General features: G+C 48.6%; 1 protein-coding gene across 3 annotated transcripts in view; it reads right to left on the bottom strand.

Annotated features, from left to right (window-relative positions):
* Positions 1–17,565, bottom strand: part of SAMD4A (sterile alpha motif domain containing 4A) — a 197,852-nt gene that overhangs the window by 16,176 nt on the left and 164,111 nt on the right. For all 3 annotated transcript variants that reach the window (XM_004681857.2, XM_004681856.2, XM_012724576.1), the window contains 3 exons: positions 10,801–11,134; positions 7,689–7,774; positions 2,434–2,552 (listed from right to left, as the gene is read on the bottom strand). In XM_004681857.2, coding sequence (XP_004681914.1) covers positions 2,434–2,552; positions 7,689–7,774; positions 10,801–11,134 — 539 coding nt within the window. The remainder of the gene's footprint in view (positions 1–2,433; positions 2,553–7,688; positions 7,775–10,800; positions 11,135–17,565) is intronic.

Here is a 17,565-nt window from a genome sequence, read left to right on the forward strand (position 1 = left end):
TATATAGTATAAAAAGACATGAGAGGTAATACTTATGAGAACAAATTATTTTCTAGCAACTTCTAATTGAATGCCCACCATCAATGATTAGAATCATTTTTATCTAATCAATACAAAGGTCCACCAGGCCTCTTAATCTGAAACACCTTGGGTAAACCAGTGCAAGTGATAGTTAACATTCTAGAGAGGTCAAAGTTACTGTCCCTACTCCTCCTGCTAAGGGAATTGGTGCAGACCAAGTACACCAGAGGCATCTCCATAAAAAGCAGAGCCCCACCCCCATTTAAAGGCAGTTGCTTTGGGGCCGGGCGGTGGGGGGGCACGTTTATGGCAGAGCTGAGAGGCCAGGTGGGCTCAGGAGAGAGACCTGGAGAATGGTGCTTGCTTCTTGGTTTCCGATTTGCAGGGACTTGGGGGGCTTGGAGGAGATATGTGAAGGAGTAACATATAGAGACACTTGGAAGAGACCGGTGGGGAGGCTGACAATGGTAGATGTCACCTTGATTGCACTTTGATTTTATTCCTTTCATCCTAGACTTGCCTGAACCCTCTGCCCCTTTCCTACAGTTCTCCACCAGAAGGTATCTATCTTAGACTTGCAGCAAGCTTTTGGGCCTCAGCAGCCCTGTTTCAGGCCAACCCTGTTCGACTGGGCATTTACCCATGAGGGGATGGACAAATAACTTTGGATGTTTTATTGGGAACCATTTATACTTTCTTCACTTCTCTGAGCACAATAATCCTATACAGTTCTTCCACACTAAGAGTATGCTTTGTCTTTGTGTGCCTGGATAGTCTGTTAGGGCACACAACCTTAGGAGGTCTCAGGGGTACCCCTTGGTGACATGCTAACTCAAGGACTAGTCTTACAGGCAGGGGATAGCACTTTTGGAGGGAGGAGCAAAGATAAAAGTCTTATTTCCATCTTCACTCTGAATTCCTTCTTTCTCTTGGAATTTGTCCTCCTGAAGAAGCTGATATTACAAGAGATGTCTTGGGGTAGACAACTTAGGAGAAGTGCTGTTGCCCTGACAGAGCGCCCTAGGCAGAGGGCAGCCCTCAGGGGAGGAGACTGAGGAGCAAGCCTGGCTTCACATCTGGGTCCTCAGGTGTCGTCGGGGCGCAGGGGCCACCTGGGAGGGCAGCGCCAGAGGACTTGTGGCCGGAGTTGGCGATGAAGGATGTTGCTCTGCCTGATCTTCTCCCCACATCCGTCAGAAGCACAGGAGTTTTAAGCGCTGTGCGGCACCCACAGGGGTAGAGAGGCTCTGACAGTGACTCTGGCGATGGCCTGCATGGCCCCAATCCTGGGTGGCGTGGCCTCTGACTCCCCTGGGAACTCACGTTAACCACTGCATCCCTACCACATGTGGTTGTTGCAGGGATTAAGTGTATTAATATTCTCAAAGTGCTTGGCTACTCTTTGGCACATGGAAAGTGCTAAGTGTTTACTAACTAACAGTGTTATATACGCTAGAGAATCTTAACACTTCAGTTTTTACATTAATCTTTAACGAAGACTTCACAAATTCCAATTGGCCTTATCTCCCTTCAATAATATCAAACAGTGGTGTTTTAAGGCCTACTTATGCAAATAAATGCCTAACATTTCAACGACATGGAGCTCCTCTATATGCACTGAGAAAGGAATCGGAACTTTTTCGATGCAAGTGAAAAAATTATTAAACTGCTCGTGTTTAAAAACATAAAATAGAATGTTGATTTTTCAGGAAGTTGGCATGTTCTCACACTCCCTGCCATTGTTCACAGCTTTCCTCCACCCCTCTCCTTAATTCCTCCTCCAGATTGTCACTGTAATTCACCTTTCAGATGCAACTGTATCCTCAATTTAAAACCAGATTACGGTAATGGGGTTCTAAAGTACAACTAGGCTTATTTTTAACTGCATCCAAGAAGCTGAAGTACTATGAGAAATCAAGAATGGTGCTGCTCCACTCTTAGATTGCACCTCAGACCAAAATAGACCTAGCACTGGGTTCTTCACCCTGCCACCGACTATAATTAGCTTGTCTGCAGCTAGAGGGGAGGAAGAAAAAATTACACTACCACTCAAGGTGCTGATAGCAACAACCGTTTCTGTCCTTCCTCGGCCTCCTTTTGCAATAAGCTACCAGGTGTTGCGCTGGCTGTCATGGCCTCACTGCCACGCGCACTTGGTGCCCATCTCGAACAACAGCATCGTTTCGGCAGGGTCAGCTGAGCTCTGACTGATCCTATTCGGCTCTTCCTCTGGGAATGCTTTCTCTCTAGTTTCCTCCCAAGCCCACCTGTTTAAGGAATGCTATCTGAACTGTCTACAGGGCGTCCCCACGGACAGAACAAAGCCCTGCCCTTGTCTGGCCCAGGAACCCAGGCAGGCAGCAAGCCACCAGGGAACCACTGTGTGTTACAAAAAATGAAATCCCAACGTACTTTCTTTGCTGTCGATATCCTGATATGTCTAGGAGGGTTTTCCGAGGGAAAGACCGAAAGAGCTTCTGCACCTGCTGTTTCCATGACAACAATCTTTTTTTCTGTGTCTCTGTAAATGCCTGCAAAAACAAATGGGACTTCTTAATGGGTGACGCGGTCTGACATTAGAGGGAGAAACATACAGTTAATAGGGGGAAACACTGGAGTCTTTTCTTCACCTGTTTCCAACCTAGTCCAAACAGCAATCAGTTTGATTTGGGACCCTCCTGTACTGAAAATTCAGGTGATTTGGCACAGGAGGTGCCTGGTGAGGTACGCATACACGCACACACACGAAGGTTTGGCCGGACCTCATGTGGGCTGTGTTCTGGCACAGCCATACCCTCCTTCCTTCCTCCTGACTCCACTCTGGGCTCTATTTATTAACCAAGAATGAATTGCAAAATTGATTGTTAAATACTCTGGCTTTTGCAGGCCCCCTGCATTTTCATAATCAAAGGAAATGCTAAGCCACTCCAAAAATCAATCTGCTTGATGAGTGTGGTCATCGTGCAGGATCTGCTAGGCTTCAGACAATGGAGTTCCGTCTCTGTCTCAGAGCTTTGCCGAGAAATCTCCAGTTACGGGTAGATGCCATTCGGAAGTCCCAGTGCACCAATCCCGACCAAAATGGTTTTGTTTGTTTAGGAAAATGGGTAGAGTTGATGCCTTCCCAAGTCTTTTCTAGTAAAATTGGTGTTTGGGGATGTTTTGCTAACTGCCCCATAAAACACTCTCATCTATATTATGTGTCATTGTGTGGATGGACTTTGTAACTCAGCAAAGCCTGGAAAGGGACCTTCGCAGGGGCTGTAATTCCTGAGGCTCTGAAATACATGATATGTTAGAAGCACCCACAGAGGCTGTTAAAAATGCACATTCCTGGATTCCTTCTTATTACCTACAGCCCAGTTTAATAGATCTGGGGCCCCAGGGGCATGGGTTTGTAGCACACGTCCCATGGTGCTGCTGCAGGCAGGGCATGGACTTGGAGTCATCTAAACGGTGCGGGCCACACGCAATCCAGGAACCCTTTCCAAGTGCCTACGGCCTGTGGCCCGCGGTGGTGGGAGACCCAACAGATTTGACGGGGGAGCAGGAACGGTGATGGCGATAACATGCCCATGGACTCTTGTAAGCAGCAAGAAGCAATCACTTAGCGTAACACTCTATGGCTATTTCCCACATTTCTCAAACAAAGTAAAATGACAGTTTAATTTTCTCCTGACGACATTTAATCTTTAAGGACTTAAACACAGGAGAGTTAATGTGAACCAAAGTAAAAAGATATTTATCACAACATGAGAAAGTTATTGCTCTGCAAATCCCTGTCTTTGGGTGACCTTAGCCAGACGCCCTTAAGGGCATTCAGTAACCAAGAAAGGGAACCAGTGCCCGACTACAGACAGAGGTGCAGACCTCGATGGATTGTGTGCCGGCAGAGGCCCACGGCTCAAAGGTGAACCTGCTTTTCCTCTGACCATCTCACTTGGTGGTGGTGATGGCGGAGTGCTACCTGCCATGGCTTCCTCAGGAAACTGCCGAGGCAGCTTTTCTGTTTGACTACTAAAGGGATGGACAGAGTCTGCTTTTGATGTGCTCAACCGGTCAAATGTTGAGGACACAAGACACAGTTCTGCTGACCAAGATGACCTAGAGCAAGAACGTTCAGCCCCAGGCCTGGGGGTGGGGTGGTTGGTGGTGGTGGGGAGGAGGTTAGAAAGCTCTGGGTAGATATGGGCTGGGCTCATTACCAGACACTCAGTTTATTCTAGAAGCTGCAGCTAATCCCACCTCCCTCCAAGGGAAGTTACAAGGACTAAAGGAGTAATAGGTGAAAAGTATTCAGAACACTTAAAACATGCGTGATCTTAGTACCATTCGACACGTGCTGCTCACAGCTACGCTGCTCAGGTTTTTGGGTTACAGACCAGCACTGCGGTGGCGGGATATGTATGTTTGCTGAATTTGTCATGCACAGTCACCTTAAGCCCCAACAAATGACATTTGGTGCCCAAGTCTACAAATGGAGCTCCTCTGGAGCTAGCCTGCAAGACAACTGGCCTCAGTTTTCCACGTGACAAAGGAGTAAAGGCTCAGTTTATAGATGTTCAACATGCTTCCAAGGACTCCAGGTCATACATGACATCTCCCATGGGGCGAAGGGCATCCAACAAGACAAACCTTGACATCCCTGCAGAGAAGTCAGCTCCTTCACCCAAACCCTGCCCACCAGGCTTACTTATCTCTGAGTTGAGGATCTGAGGATCGGAGCAGGTGCCGGTTGGCAGTGCTGATAGTGGGGCTCATTTTCTTAGCCTCGGAGGCTGCTGCCGGGAGGCGTGGAAAGCAGTCAGGGCATGGTAGGCCTGGGGAGTTTCTGAAAGCAGGCTCCTGTGTGCCTACAAAGGAGTGCTCCACTGTCCCCACCTCAGCGCCCCCCCCCCCCCGCCCCCGTAGCTCTGGGTTGAGTTGCAGATGCTTCTGCAGGGACTGGGGAAGAAGGAAGATTCCACACTCCAGATTGCCCAGACACAGCCAGCCAGTCACTTCCGAGTCGTCTGTTCCTGTCAGGCCCAGACTAATAAGTCTGTCTGGAAGAAGATGGCTAAGATGTCTCCTATAGCATGTGTGTGTGCATGAAAAGGCTCAGAGTGGGGTGAGAGTTCATCTTCCCAGAACATCCTCAAGATGTTGGTAAAGAGGCGAGAAGCCTGGGATTATGGTTTATGAGAGGGAGTGGTTCGTCTCAGAAATAAAATTCAGAACTGTCCTGCTTTTCCTTTCACTACTCCAGGCACTTGGTAGCTACACTCCTGAGGAGGAGAAAGATGGTGCTTTGGCTTTGTCAACACCCTCCCTTCCCAGTCCACGAGCACTTTGGGCTGTGAAAGGGAGGCCTGTCTCTGAGCCCAGGCGAACTTCATCCAGGATGGAAACTATGTGCCCCATGGGGCCTCACAGGGAGGGTGTGCTCTGCCCACAGAGAATAGCCCGAGGCTGTGGAAAATTAATTCAGATGTGTTTCCTCTTTTTCGAACTAAAATAATAATAACAAGTTTTGAACATTTTCTTTTCCAAAGCCAGAGTGCAGACCCTTCCATCCTGTGCAAATTCTGGTAAGCAAACATAAGCTCCCTTCTGCTTTGACTCCCATTGTGAGAAGTCCCTTTTCCAGCCACTGGGGCATCTTGCCAGCAGAAGAGGAGTCTACACAGACCCTCCCTGGTGGTGCAATGGGTTAGAATGCAGCATTGCAAACAAGCCGCAGTCGCTTTAGTGCAAGTTCAATCCCAGCCCCGGGGTGACCCACATGGCGCGGCAGACCTCTCCTGTCTCGCCCGCTACTCCCCTCAGCAGTGTCCTTTGTCAGTCGGCCTGTTCTGCTCTCCACTCTGTCTCCGGTGAATCCTCTCACCCCCGGCACCTCTGGCCTACACCCCAGTTCTGCTTTGTACTGACTCACTTGGGCATGCCAGGGAGGAGAAGGTACAGAAATAGGAAGGAGAGTTGGGAAGCCCAGAGAGCAGGATGCCTGGGAGCAGGAAATCAAGGAGCATCAGGCTGCTGGAGACTGAGACCACTGGGAGCAGGTCAGCTGTTCTGTGTTCAAGGCAGGCAGCTGGGGGGTCCCGTTGTCTCACAGGCTCAGTGGATGCTCACCTGTCTTCCTATACCTGAAAGGCTCACTGTGATAGTGGGCATGGAGGCGAAACAGGTTTCCTTCTGCACCTCAGCCAGTCCCTGAAGTGACCCTTCTCCTTGTCAGAGCCCTTGGGTACTGTGCTCTGCCTGGAGCACCACTCTTCTGCCTTCTTACCTCTCAACCTCTACCGCTGAGACTGTGAGCTCACCTTTCCATTCTCAGCTGGGAGCCAGTCCTTCTTTGAAGAAATGCCCTGTTTTGGGTTCTGGGCTAGATGCCCACCACTGCTTCTCTGGGCTCCATGGGATGCCAAGAAGACCTCCCTGGAGGCTTTATCATGGGATGACCTGTTTCCTATCGTCTCAGCCACCACCCTCACACTGGAAGCAGCCAGGCACAGGTTCTAGGTACTTCATGAATATCCATGGAACCACTGTGTTCTTGCTCTCTCTGCAATCTTCGAGGTGTCCAGACAAGAATATCAGAATTGGAACTAGGAGACGGTGTATGGATGGGGCAGGGAGGGGCACACAAGAATTTGTGCTGCTGGGAGTGGAAACCACAGGGCTTGAGAGGGAGGAATGGCTATAGGAAACCTTGGGGGATGGTACACCTTTGCTTGAGGGTGCCTGGAGTCAGACTACAGAAGGGCGGAGGGTCCACAACAGCAGGAGTAGCTGTGTGGTGGCTGGGAGGGCAAGAAGTCAAGTCTCTGCGCTGGGGTTCCTAACTGGTGGCCTTTGGACTCTCAGGGTCCTGGCTACCAACACGGCCAAGGTGAAGAACTTGGAGGCTTCGCCTTCTTATTCTCATGACACAATCCCACAAAAAGCCCTCATTGCTCTCAGGCTATTCAGTCCTAAGTTTCTTAAAGCCTAGACCTTGTCTCTTGGGGAGGAGGGGTAGCAAAGGGGAGGGTTTGGTGGTCATGGGATCCTGGATCTGAGGAACAATTCCTGAGCCTGCGGGCTCCTCAGGACAGCCGTGCCCACGACCTGCCTGGTTCCCCACGAAGCGTGTGCCCACTCTGAGAGTCTGGCGGGCACAGCTCCAGCTGCCTCCGTCCTTCTTCAAAAGGACATATGGCTAGATACAATTCCTATAAAAATCACAAATCAAAACACAGCAGAACAGCCGTCAAAGCACATACAACACAGACACACATATTATTCCCTTTGCTTTTTGCCAACTCTCTCCTCCCTCTTCGAAAGGTAATATGTTCTAACACAAAATTTTAAAAGACCTGAAAACACCCAGGGTTAGGTGGCCAGGTTGCGTGTTAACCACCCCATGCTTGGTCACTCAGGGATTCTTCTGGAGTCTCAAGCTTCTCTAGGCATTCAGGCTCACATCAGAGGTCAGTCTAGATGGATCTTTGGACACCAGATTAATACACAAGTTGTGTTTAGGTTTGAAGTCACCATAGCCCAGTTCTGCCTGAGTTATTATTAATGACCATCCACCCCTCAAAAACAAGTTGTCAGAGACCAAAATGATCACATCACAGAAACTCTGAGAACCATTTCTAAGCAATGAGAAAAACAGTTTTATGAAACTTGTCGCTACTCACCTCATGAATTAGACACTTGTCTATGAGCTGTAAATAGGAACTTATATTTTCCTCATCAGGTCTGGAGACCAAGAGCTGTGTGCACACTGTGAATTTAAAAAAAAAAAAAAAAAAAAAAGAATTAGAAAAATGCACACTGATTCCACAGCCTAAGATCTGCCTCTGATTTCCTTTCAGGACCAATATTTTGAGAGGTATGTATGCCTGTGGCTTTATGCAAGGTTCACTAAAAAGGCAAGGAGGCTCCTCGTTCCACTGAAGTCAAAGTTTCGGTCACCACAGGAGCCGGTGCCTCAAGGAGCCCCTTCGGTTAATTCCAGTCATACCATTCTATATTAAGTCTTCTGCAATCCTGCCTGAGACAGACACTCTGTGAGAGGGAGACACAGCAGTGTCCCAAGTTCTATCTTTGAAAGAGGTTCCTTTTGAGAGGGAGTTCAAAGGCATCCAAGGTCCTGTCAGATCTTATCAGAAAGCAGCCTCCCTAAATTTATGAATGAATGGCACACCTTACTTCCAGGAAGGAGGCACCTCTTTGGGGACCTGAGGTGTGTGGACACACATGAGCGGGAAGCCTGCTAGTCAATCACTTGGAGGGTTGTTTCTGAAAGTGTTACACACATTTGTACATGCACAGGTTCACCTATGTACTCCAGTGAGTACTACGAAGATGGAGTGGAGTTAGTCTACGGGAAGAGGACCCTCTCTCTGGATTTCCCATGGTATCCTAAGTATGGCCCATTCCATGCCTGTCTGAGAGGCCAGAAGGCTCGGCTTTGATAGTGGCGGTGGACAGTGGTGTTTAGAAGGTTATGGTGGCAATAGATGGATAAAAGATGTCAATGAGAACATGAACATGACTTGCATTCAAGTAGTCAAATTTGAACCTTGGTCAGCATAGTTCTTGTTTCTAATCCTGAATAACAGATCTGTAACACAATCCCATTTAAATTGTGTCTTTTCTGAAACTTGCATGCCTATGTTTATTGTAGCACTATCAACAATAGCTAAGACATGGAAACAATCCAAATGCCCAAAAATAGATGCCTGAATCAAGAAGATGTGGTATATATACACAATGGACTACTATTGAGCAATCAAAAAAGATAAACTCATGCCATTTGCAGCAACATGGATGGATCTAGAGAGGATTTTGCTCAGTGAAATAAGTCAGAAGGAGAAAAAACTATCAGATGGTTTTGCTTTTAGGAAGAATATAGGGAATCTGAACAAAGGTTGAAAAAAAGACACACAAAACTTGCAGGTAAAAATATAGTTCTGAGGCATACAGCAGGGAAGGCGAGGGAGATGGGTCAAAATAGGGAAAGGAAGAGCACAAGAAACTGTGCTGATGGCTCATGGGTGGTGTGGTGATGGGAAATAGGAGGGTTACACATGAACAGAGAAATCAACTATTGTACAAAAACAAACAATGTAAGGAAACAAACTGCATCTTTGCATGTGGATTTTCAGTATGACGTTGTTCATAAAAAGAACTTGGAAACCACTTCAATATCTATTTACCAGGACTCTGTTATATAAAGGATGATTTTTGTGCACCATGGATTAATACACAACCCTAAAAAAGAACACAGGTGATATCTGTATTGCTAGAAATATGCACAAGTATCTAATGTGAGAAAAAAAAACACAGAAAAACATGTAAACAGCTTCTCTTTGTGTGTAGAAAAGGATACTCATGAGCTTGTATATGATCACAAGGCTTTTGAAGGGACATTCCAAACCTGTTCATAATGATTACCTCTGTGTGGAGGGAGAGTGAGGGAGATGACAGGCTCAGGGTAGGAGGGGGCTATTTGTCACTTTTCACCATTTTTTTTTTTTGATGTTGAGCATGAGTTTACGGTAATACTTTAAAATGTTCAAACTTTAAGAAGTCATGCCAGAGGAGGTCTCCTGAGGTCTAAGCACACCATAGACCATTTACAGGGGAATGGGGATTACTCAGCTAATCAGCACCACGTGTTACTTTAATCCAACACTACAAAGAACCCACTTGGGCATAAAGGATGGGAAAAGTGAGGAGGTGAGTAGAAGACCAAGAACCCATCAAGACACTGATCACCTCTGAGGATGGTAAAAGTCATGGCTGCTGAGCTAGATTTCTATGGATTGAAATGTTTTATGTCATGGAGGATGGGGGTACTTTTTGTTTTTAATAATAACAGTTTATTTTTACATCATGTTGAGCCTTTTTCCATCTCAGTTGTAATCCTCAGTTTTACTGCCCCTCGAAGGCTCAGGTGCTCATTTCTTTGGGTAAAAGCTTGGTCCTTTAAAATGCTCTGAAATGTTGCACAATAAAAAAAAGAAAAAACATTTCCCCTTCCAAAGGAAAAGTACTGGAATTCACTACAATTTTAAAATGACCAAGCTTTCTTGTGAAACATCCCATAAACACCAATATATCCCAAGGATAATTACATAGGGTCCTGACACACTGGCGATCCAGGCAGAGGGGGCCCGGGTGGGTTCTGGCCGACCCTCCAGACATGCACACACACATGTATACACACATGCACACACACATACACACATACACATACATGCATGCGCACATGTGCGCACCCCCACTGCCTGCGTGGTGCCTGGTAAGGGCTGCTGTTAGCTCTAGCACTCTCCTCGAAGCCCAGGGCACCCTCCTCAGAGAGGAAGCAGACAGGGCAAGTGTTAAGGAAGAGACTTTTGTTGGGGGGAGTCAGAGAGGTTGGGGTTCAGATCCAAAAAACTGAACCTCTGAGGTATACTTTCCTTATTGTAAAATGCGCTAGTGGACCCTCCCTGGTGGCACAATAGGTTAAAGCGCAGCACTATAAGGCTGTCCGCAGCCACTGCAGCATGAGTTCAATCCCCATCCCGGAGGTGACCACATGGCTGGCAGACCTCTCCTGACCCGCCCCTGCTCCCCTCAGCAGTGTACTTCATGGATCTGCCTGTTCCGCTCCCCACTCTGTCTCTGGTGAATCTTGTCAAACTCGCAGTGGAGTGACTGCTCTAGCTTTCAGCGCTGCATCAACCCTTGGCGCCACCAGGGAGGGCCTCTGGGCAATATTAACACAAGAAAAGGGGAGGTGGGAGAATTGAGGTCTACCTTTCCCCATGACTCGTGTGAACTGCCCGGGGAGGTCCCCCTCTGGCAGAGGGGCTACGGCCAGCTCCCCATCACAGCTGCTCAGCTGGTGTGGCTGGATCCCACCGCTGGCCCCCGCTGAGGTGGTTGCCGCGGCGCCGGTGGCCACAGCACTCTCTTTGCAGTCGGAGTTCTGGCTCTCAGGGCCCATCAGTGAGGGTGGGTGCGGGGCCTGGGGCTCCCTGCGGCGCGCCTCAGGGGTGGTGCTCGGGGAGCTGTAGGCCTTGATGGGAGTCAGGATCATCTGGTGCAGTTCCTGGAGTGGGATTCGCAGGTTGCCCCCCTCGATGATATCCTGGGAGGTCAGAGGGAGAAGGTCTCCATTAGGTTCGGTGGTCTGTCGCCATGTTGTCAGACCCCACCCCGGCTGCTGACAGGACCAGGCACCTGTCCCTCAGAAGGTTCTCTGGGAAAGTAACCATTCTAATTTTATCATTCTAATATTAGCCCAGATAGCAAACAGATATGTATAATGAGGAAACGACACATCACCTAAAAACCCAGATCCTAAATTTAGTGATCACTAAAGAGATTTTGGTACTTTTCTTTCCTGGCTTCCTCAGTGTCTTTTTATAAAATACATTTATAGAGTTTACACTGACATGCTTGAGAGGCAGCGTAATAAAGCTGTGGTGGTTTCCTGGGTTGAATGTGATTTGTTTGAGACAAAAGCACCTGTTCATTCCTACCTGCGTGCAGCCCAGGACAGAGGCTAGGGGTTAACAGTACAGACTCTAGCGCAGATGGCTGCAGTTTGAATTTTGACCATTCTGTGTGACCTCAGATAAGTGACTTAACTTCTCTGTGCATCAGCTCCCCTGGGTATATTAAATGAGAGTAACAATAGTACCTGCCTCCTGTCCTTGTAAACTAAGTAGGTACAGAGTGTGCCAATGTGGTGGGCACTGTGCTGGGCATAGGAGGTGGTTGCTCGCCTTTAGGGTTTCCTCAGGCAGTTTATATCCTACATGACATGAATATTCACCATACTAAGATCCGAGGACAGGACTGCTGCGAGGGGAGGCTTTCTGAGGGGCTGATACTGGAAAAGGCATCAAATGAGCCTGGGCGTGTGGGTCCAGGGAAAGGGAGCCTCACACAGAGGGCGTGGCTAGGGCAGAGGCCGTGGCTAGGGCAGAGGCCTGAGGCGGAGGGGGCTGAGGGGGGAGGGGTAGGAAATGAGGTTTCAGAAGCTGCAGGGCTGTGATGCAGAAACTTGCAGGCTGGGGTGGGATGCAGTTGTTTATTCTTAATGAATCAGGAGAGTGACATATCTTAGAAGGATCATTCTGGAGAAAAAATATGTACAATATGTGTATACTATAATGCTTATGCTAACATATAATAGATACATAGCTTTATGGTAGATAATGGATCTTTCTGTAATAGTATGTTATATTGGGCATTATTAGAAAAAGGAAATAAAATGGATTCTCATGGACATTTACCTACATGTGTACATGTACAGAACAGGCCCAGACACTTGTGGCTGGGGGGTCAAGGCCGGGCGGGGTGGGGGAGGAGCATGTGAACAGGCCAGCCCTGCCACCGTGCTTATGCAGTGAACCTTGCCCTGGGTCTCAGGAAGGACACTGACAATCAGGGCTCTGATTAGTAATGAAGTATTTAATCTTCTGAGAGCCCAGAATAGCAAGGACATAATTTTAAGAGCCTGAAGCATGAGCACCAATCCATTCCTGGGATATTCTCCTACTAAGAAAAATTGCTTGGTAATGTCAAGGAATACAGGCATGTGGAATGTGATCATTTTTGACCCTGACTTTCCAGTAAATGATTAGGAAAGGAAACCTGAGATGGCAGCCTTGAACTTGGTGTTATAATTGTGGGCAGCAAAACACGCACAGTCCCACTCTCCTTGGTGGGAACCTGTTGAGGGGGTTGGAAGTAGAGCCTGAACTGTGTCTTAGCTAGTTGGCACTGGGGGTTTATAAGGGAAGTAGTCTCCAACTTGGCCAGGGCCAGTGTCTGGCTGGCTGACTGGGAGAGAGTCCATTGCACAGAGGAGGACTTTAGAGCTTCTACCACCGTCCTCCAAGCCTGGGGGAGACGGTTGTGGTAGACGCCTGCAGCCTGTGCTGGCCAGCCTGATGCACACGAGTCGGGAGGGCATCCTGAGCATTCCCTGTATCCTGTGGGCTGGACTGAATGGCCCAGTTCCTGAATTTGATGCCATCACATGACTGGCCCCTCCATTTTGGACCTGGTGACCAATCAGAGCTGGAGGGTCAGGAAGAAAGCTAGCTGCCCCAGGGTGGGAGAGCCCCTGCACTTCTCCAAACCCAACAATGTGCAAATGGAGATCCTGCCTCACAGAGCTGCCGACTGCCCAAACAGGACTGGAGTGTTGGGGAGCTCTGAGCAACTTGTTGAGTGCATGATGGGTGAGGGGAAGGGAAAGGAGAGAAGGAGTGAGGGTCCTCACAGAGGGGCTGGGCAACAGAGCCGGCGGGCTGTGCTCTGGTGAGGGTGGTGAGACACCCCTGCCTTGCCACCCACGTGGCAGCATGAGCACACTCATGACACCACCCAAGCTCCCTGCTCCTGTCACCCAGAAAGCCTGTGCTCTTGCTCAGTGGTGGTAAAAGGAGATTCTGATTATGCTTAGAGCTGAACACCTTCAGGCAGGAAACATATACTTCCCCATGTGAAAATCTTACCTTATTTCACTGGGGACAATCACACCAGAAAGAAACCATGAACAGAAGAACAATGTTGGACATTTTCTGTAACACAACTTACCAGGAGTCATGCAGAGCTTGATCTGGTTTTGCACCCCCAACCTACTCATCCCCCCCAAGCCCTAGACTTCAATCCAGTGTCTCTCAGATAACACTTGGCTGATAACCAGTCAGCGATACTGCAGTGCATGCACACTCTGAGGGTGACACTTGTGTCATCAAGTTATGTTCCTGACTCTTTAAGACGGGTTTCAACCCCCAGATCCCACACTGAGAAGGGAGCTAGAAAACATCTTGAATGGAACTCAATCCAGTGCCTCCACTAGCTAGGGGAACTAATTTTGCATGATGATAAAAACAGGGAATTAACCCAAATCTATTGATCCTTCATGCCATAAATACAACCCTACATGACAAACACAAAGAGGCCAAACGAAGCTGTCTGTGAGCTAACATGCAGCAGTGCCTAGTGCACCTGGGGGCATGGCCTTCAGCTCAGTGGACATGGTTTCAGGGGAAGCTTCCTTCAAGAGGAAGGAAGCTACTTTCTGAACATCCCTGCCTTCCTGGTTTTCTCAAGACCATTCAGAGGCCTTTGCAGATTGTGTAACAGTAATGGGTGTAAATTATCTGAAAAGAGCCTCAACAACCAAGGGTCCCCAGCACTACTCAACTCTCTGTGGCCGAAGAAGAACTTGGACTTCTTACACAGATGGTACCTTTTCATCTACTTAAATCCACTCTCTTTCTTCCCATTCCTCAAGTGTCAGTAAACCTACCATGAGCCCAGTAGTGCTAGTCTCTGGGGAACTAAAATCGAAGACCACAGAATCCTCATCCAAAGATGCTTATAGTTCCTGGGACTCACACAGTGAGGGTGTGTAGTCAGGGAACTGAGGGAGCAGTGTGTGTATGTGTGTGTGTGTCATTTCTCCATGCCAGATTCCAGGCTCAAAGGACAGTGGAAAAAAGCATGTGGAAGACATTTTAATTGTTAAAGATAAATGATGAAAGAGGGAGCATTCTAATCTTCCTTCCCAGCCCCCAAACCCCCACTTTCTCAGGGGATGCCACCTCAGTCCTCTCCATTTCCCTGAAGCCCTTCCATCGTGGCTGCAGTGACCTGGTGGCCAATTTCCGGGACAGTATTGAGTCCCCACCGTGTGGGAAACAGCCATGGCTCCAGGTGGGATTCCTTCCTCTGACTCTCTCTCCATCCCTCTGGCAGCTTCAGCCTTTTTGGAGCCCTCCACATCTTCCCGTGGCCCTCAGGGTCTGTTCTCAATTCTCAGAGAATACTGGGGGGGGGGGGAGGGGTGATGATATCAACTAACGTTTACACAATGATGACCCACAATGAATCTTGTGGACTCTAGACGTTTTTCTGACCAAGACTTGTCACCTCCACCTGGGTGCACCACAGACTCAATGGGTCAAGCTCAAATCCAGATCTCCCATACTAGGAACTCCTATATTTTTGGTTCCCAGAAGGCATAACACCCAGTCCTAACCCGGCTATTGTCTGTGTCCTTGCTCAATGACCTCTTACCCTTCACCTTCATGGCTCCTGCTTGGCTTAGGGGGCCAAGGCCCACCAAGACTGGCTGTAGGTTACTAATGAAGCTTCCTGTCAGCATGGCTCCTCCCCAGTGCTGGGTGACCTGCTTCATCCTAGGAAGACCCCCCCCACCACCACCTTCCCCGGAGGGTGCCAGGGGCGGCCCTGAGTTGTGAGAACACTGGCCTCACGCCTATGCGTTGCATGTACGCTGTGAGCCAGCCGAGGGCAGGTGCACACTCACTGGTAGCCTCCAGCACACGAAGCACTCTGGTCCAAGCAGCTGCTTTAAGTGTTCAGGAACTGAGTGGAAGAGCTGTGTGGGGAGAGCTTATCTGCAGCACTGTTGATTATGAACTAGCCTGGGCGGGGTGCCCCTATCTCCTTAGGAATCTCCAGGTTCTGTGTGAGGTAAGAATGCCGTAGGCAGGCAAGGGCATGATGACAGCGCTTCCAACAGCATAATCAGCTGAGATGTCTGGGAACCAGAAAGGGCTGAGTCGAGAGTCTCTTGCTGCTGTTCTACATGGTAACAGCTCATGGACAATCCTGCCCTCAAAGAGCAGGCAGAGGCCTGCCCCAGAGAAGAGAGAACAGAGCCAGAGGCTGCATCCTCTGGGGATCTTGAGGGGATAGTTGCCCCATCCCAAGGCCACCAGCTTCCAGAGGGAGAGACCCCGCTGAAGCAACTTTCCTCCTCAGAGAAGTCAAACAGAATAAACATTGCTTGGTTCTTGGTCATGAGCTACTTTCAGATGTTGTATTACATTTGTTATCTTTTTAATACTCCCATTCCATGAACAAGGGGGAGTATTTTTGTGGAGTCATTATTGTGGGTGTGAAATCTGGGACACAGAGCATGTCACTGACACAGCAAAGGCTGGACAGAGAGTCAGTGGTGTGCCAGGGCCACCTGTGCCTGGTGTCTCCCCACTGACTGGCCCCAGGCCACTAGGACTAGAGCCAAGGGCGATTTCACCTCTGTCTCAGCGGGTGCACTTCCTCTGTCACAGAGGACAGGAATGAGCGCCTGCAGGATGAGCCAGCAGTAAGGGGGGAGTCACTGTTTCACAAGTAAGGGGGAGTCACTCTTTCACGCTAGCACTCGGCAGCCTCATCCTCTTGCCAACTGTTTTCTGTGCTTCCTGACAGAGGAGGAGAAAACTGCCCTTGTGAATGTGCCCCAAAGAGAACGACCCCCTACATTAAACATGGCAATAATCACTCTGTGAGGCAAGCTGCCTGGCAGAGGAGTTAGTATAAAATTAAGAACAGCACCCATTTGGGGTTGTGTTGGACAGGCTCTTGTCATTGGTGGCTCACCTTAACGAAGCACTTGTCATGGATGCCGGTGAGAAGTTGGTCTAGAGGGCCTGAAAGCAACCTTATACCTGCTTAGATACACATTCTGCAAATATAGGTGATCTATATTTTATGTGCTATGAATTAAATATAACTTTATATATTGTATAAACTTCTATACACACATGCACTTTTGTGAATAGGATAAAAAAATAACCCCGCATTCCATTAAAATCTTTATGTGCTCACAAAGCTCGCTTTAGCTTACTTACTTTCACTACCTCCAAAGTTGCCATGGGATTACTACAAAAGGTTTTTTTTGCAAAAGCTTTGCAGGCGGCAAACACCTACTGAACTTCCCAACCCCAAAGCCCTCGGACAATCAGGCATCAGCACCCCACCACTGGCGCAGAGGCAGCAAGGGGTCACTCAGGCATGGTAGAAAGCATCTTGGATGAAATCATAAAGTCAACAAGTCTTAAAAATGATGTCCTTGGGCCGTCCCTGGTGGTGCAGTGGGTTAAAACACAGCACTAAGAAGCTAAAGCCACTTCAGCATGAGTTCAATCCCCGCCTGCCCCGGAGGTGACCCACATGGCGCGGCAGACCTCTCCTGACCCGCCCGCTGCTCCCCTCAGCAGTGTACTTCGTCAGTTGGCCTGTTCTGCTCCCCACTCTGACTCTGGTGAATCCTCTCACTGCCCCTGAGCCTCTGGCCTGTATCCCAGTTCTGTATGCACAAACAAATAAATCTTAAAAACAAACAAACAAACAGAAAAACGATGTCCTCACTAGGGTGATAGCCAGACACAAAGAGTAGAAAAGTACAGTTCAGGCAGCACTGAAATAAGCACTTTTCCAGCATCTAAGTATTTTTAAGATGGTGCCTTTCAGCGTCATAGAAAACCATACTCTTCTATTAAAATCTGAAATTTTCCCACAAGAGCCAACCGTGTCCCTCTACTGAGTGATCCTGACCACCTCTCTTGAAACCTGGAGCGCCCTAGTTGGTGTTTGCCACTCCCGGGGGCAGCTTTTCTCACAGCCAGCTTCTCCCCTCAGTGGACAGCAGGGATGAAGCACTTGTACAGATTCCCTACCCTGTCTGTCACCTGGGTAAGATCTCTACAAGTGAATGAAAGGGGGAGGGAATGGACATGAAGTGCG

This window comes from Condylura cristata, unplaced genomic scaffold, assembly GCF_000260355.1.
Source record: "Condylura cristata isolate star-nosed mole 26May11 unplaced genomic scaffold, ConCri1.0 scaffold00013, whole genome shotgun sequence".
Taxonomy (NCBI): Eukaryota; Metazoa; Chordata; class Mammalia; order Eulipotyphla; family Talpidae; genus Condylura; species Condylura cristata.